Source organism: Homarus americanus, unplaced genomic scaffold (genome assembly GCF_018991925.1).
Source record: "Homarus americanus isolate GMGI-L3 unplaced genomic scaffold, GMGI_Hamer_2.0 scaffold39675, whole genome shotgun sequence".
NCBI classification, from domain to species: Eukaryota; Metazoa; Arthropoda; class Malacostraca; order Decapoda; family Nephropidae; genus Homarus; species Homarus americanus.
Genome location: NW_024736071.1, coordinates 3,734,373 through 3,737,800, shown reverse-complemented (window position 1 = coordinate 3,737,800; position 3,428 = coordinate 3,734,373). Strand labels below are relative to the sequence as shown.

At 42.2% G+C, this 3,428-nt stretch overlaps 1 protein-coding gene across 1 annotated transcript; it reads left to right on the top strand.

The window, feature by feature from the left end:
- The first annotated feature begins 2,399 nt into the window (after positions 1-2,399).
- LOC121871661 (uncharacterized mitochondrial protein AtMg00860-like) lies at positions 2,400-3,026 on the top strand. Its single transcript, XM_042374073.1, has one exon. The coding sequence runs from the start codon at positions 2,400-2,402 to the stop codon at positions 3,024-3,026; it is 627 nt and encodes a 208-aa protein (XP_042230007.1).
- The last annotated feature ends 402 nt before the right edge of the window (positions 3,027-3,428 follow it).

Genomic DNA, 3,428 nt, shown 5'->3' with positions numbered 1-3,428 from the left:
ATACGCTGGATAGCTTCAAACATAGGTTGGATGCTCATATGAGCAATAGGGGTTGGGTGTAAATGGGACTGCTCAGTATGGGCCAATAGGCCCGCTGCAGTTTCCTCCATTCTTATGTTCTTATGTTCTTATGTAGTCAGGTTATTAGGTAGTGACCCTACTAATCTTCAAAAAGCACCGCAGCAGTCGGTAGTCAGGTCAGAGGGTAAGATGACCCAACCTTCTCACCTGGTTACAAATTTTCTTAATTACGAAATTATCCAGTTTGTACATACCATTACTCAAATTCACGTTGACGGATTCGGTATGTTTAATGAGACTGGATTCTATAATGTTCCTACTGTCAATTGAATTACAAGGTAATATTGAGGAGGCATTATCCCAGTCAATGCAATGCTTATTACACTGCCCTGCATAGTTTTTGAGGTCTGTGTATTATTAAGCTTTTCTGGGTGTATTTTGAATGCTGATCTCAAAAATGTTATCCATTTTGCTCAATCAATTCAGAATTTTGTGCTATAGCATTTTAAGCGGAGATTCAGGTAAAATACTGGCATTTTTTGCTCAAAATGGGGTCCTCATATTCGTTCATTAAAAAAATCATCCAAGACATTGGCAAGCTTCACAGAAAAGATTTCGGTCAGTTTTAATGCCCTTACGATGCATTTAAATACACCCACGTGCTCGCCGGCCATTTAAATGTCCGCCGTGACGCAAAGGAAAAGAGTATATGTCCGTGTTTTTTTACATATATTTTTTTCACAATTAAATTTCTTTTTCATCTGGTGGTACATGGCATGTTTCCTCTGTCTGTGGGATAGTCGAGCAGACAAGCAGCACTACATTCAATGTGACTGGCCTGCAAGAAGTGGACTTACTCCAGGTTCTCACAATGTTGTTGCCCATGCTCTGGTGAATCCGCAGAACATTCTTCTTCCGCCACTGCACATCAAGCTCGGTCTGTTCAAAAACTTTGTAAAGGCAATGGACAAAAAATGCCAGGCTTTCAATTTTCTGAAAGAAAAATTTCCAAAAGTCAGTGAGGCAAAGCTGAATGCAGGAATTTTTGATGGCCCTCAGATCAGAGAGCTTTTCAAAGATCCCAAGTTTGATTGCAGCATGGCTGTAAATGAGAAGAAAGCCTGGCATGCCTTTAAGTCTATTGTCTCCAATTTTCTTGGCAACTACAGAAGTCCAGAGTATGAACGAGTTGTTGAGGATCTACTTCTGAGCTACAAAGTTCTTGGTGCATGCATGTCCATCAAGATGCACTTCCTCAGCTCCCACTTGGACTACTTTCCAGAGAACTGTGGTGATGTGAGTGAGGAACAAGGAGAACGCTTCTATCAAGATATCCGTGTAATGGAGGAGCGGTACCAGGGTCGCTGGGATATCAACATGCTCGCCGACTACTGTTGGTGTCTGAAACGGGACGCCCCAGACACCAACCACCAAAGAAATTCTCTGCGACAGCCATTTATGCACGTCTAACTGTAAAGGCATCTATGTAGTTGACATATTTTGGTCCTATGTGTTGTGGTTACATTTCTTATGATATATTTTGTATAAAAATTTTGACATCATATTTAAGAATTTCGATTTTTTCCTTATTCCCATAGCATAAAAATCTGACCTGATTGGGCAAAATGAATGGCATTTTTGGAATCAGCACGCAAAATACATAAAGAATCAGCTAAGAAACCCCGCACCTCATAATTTTTTTTTCAAATGCAGCCCAGTGTTATCTCTCAAATGAACAAACAGAGCATTGGATTCGTGGCCTGTCCTAACACTATATTTATGCTGTTTAAGTCTAGTTATAAGATCTTTACCCGTCTGGCCTAAGTAAAACTTATTACATTCCTTGCAAGGAACCTTGTAAATGCAGCCGCCTGCATTGTTGGGGGAGTTCTTGATTAGCATTTGTTTTACAGTGCACGAGTTATTTTTAAGCTTGTGCATTGTGTCAGTTGTCACGGGACTTTCAAACCGAGAGTAAGGGCTTATGGAAACTCGTCGTGTAAAAATGACATATATTAAACTATGTATATTCACAGAGCAATTTTCATGTCCAAATATCTCCAATTACTTCACATACAACTCGGCGGCTATCTTGTACCCTACGTCTGGAGTTCCTGGTTCTCCGTGCTGTCAGGTTCAGTCGGTGGCTCGCGCTGCTCTGCCTTGACCATCACCACCACCACCACCACCACACAAATATGGCTCGATTGCCAACTAATCCTCATACAATACATTAAAAGTTTTACACCTTATACCCTATAAAACAGAATATGGCTCTTACATAATGTTTTTACAACCAAAACTAAATAACACTTATATATGCATACAGGCCGTGAACCACGTGTAAACTGTACCGGTTCCATAGGGTCCCATTCACAATGACGAACAGGGTGGCTTGTTTCCAACGAGTCATCGATGAATTCATACGTAGAAACGAACTGCTGGGTACTTTCGCGTACATTGACATCACCACCATCGCTGCGTCGTCTCAACAGGAGCACGATGAAAATCTGTCCAGATTCCTTGAGGTAGCAAAGAAGTCAAAATTCACCTTCAATGAAGACAAATCTGTCTTCTCAGCAACGTCGATCGATTTGTTGGGCTACACCATATCGCATGGTACTCTCAAGCCAGACGCCGATCGCTTGCGTCCTCTGAAGGAATTGCCACTTCCGAAAGACTCACCAGCTCTACGCGTGATAGGACTCTTAACATACTACTACCGGTGGATCTCACACTTTTCCGACAAGGTCAGACCTTTGGTCAAGGCTAAGATATTCCTTCTCCAAGGGGAAGCAGTTTCCGCCTTCGAAAATCTTAAAGTGGAAATAGCAAGTGCGGTAATCAGCTCGATTGACGAGAAGATTCCATTCGTAGTAAAAACCGACGTTTCCGACTCTTCCATCGCTGCCTCCCTGAATCAAGCCGGTAAACCAGTTACATTCTCCTCGAGAACGTTCTCAGACAGTGAGTTTGAGTACAGACGCTCTTTTTGTCAAAATTGATTCCTATGCTATCGTTGAAGCAGTAAGGAAATGGAAACATTTCCTATCTGGCAGACACTTTACTCTCATCAACGATCAGCGATCTGTGTCCTTTATGTTCCACACCAAGAGGCTGGTAAAAATCAAGAACGACAAGATCCAACGATGGCGGCTCGAACTAGCCTGCTTCGACTACAAGGGACTGAAAACTTAACTACTGATGCTCTATCGAGAGCCTTCTGTTCGGCTACCAACGACAAAAATCTGTCGGATCTCCATCAGCAGCTATGTCATCCAGGAGGCACTAGGATTGCTCAATTCATCCGCATTTGCAACTTACCATATAATGTAGATGACGTCAAGAAAGTATGTGCTGAGTGCACTACCTGTGCCAGGCTTAAACCTCAGTTCTACAAACCGAAA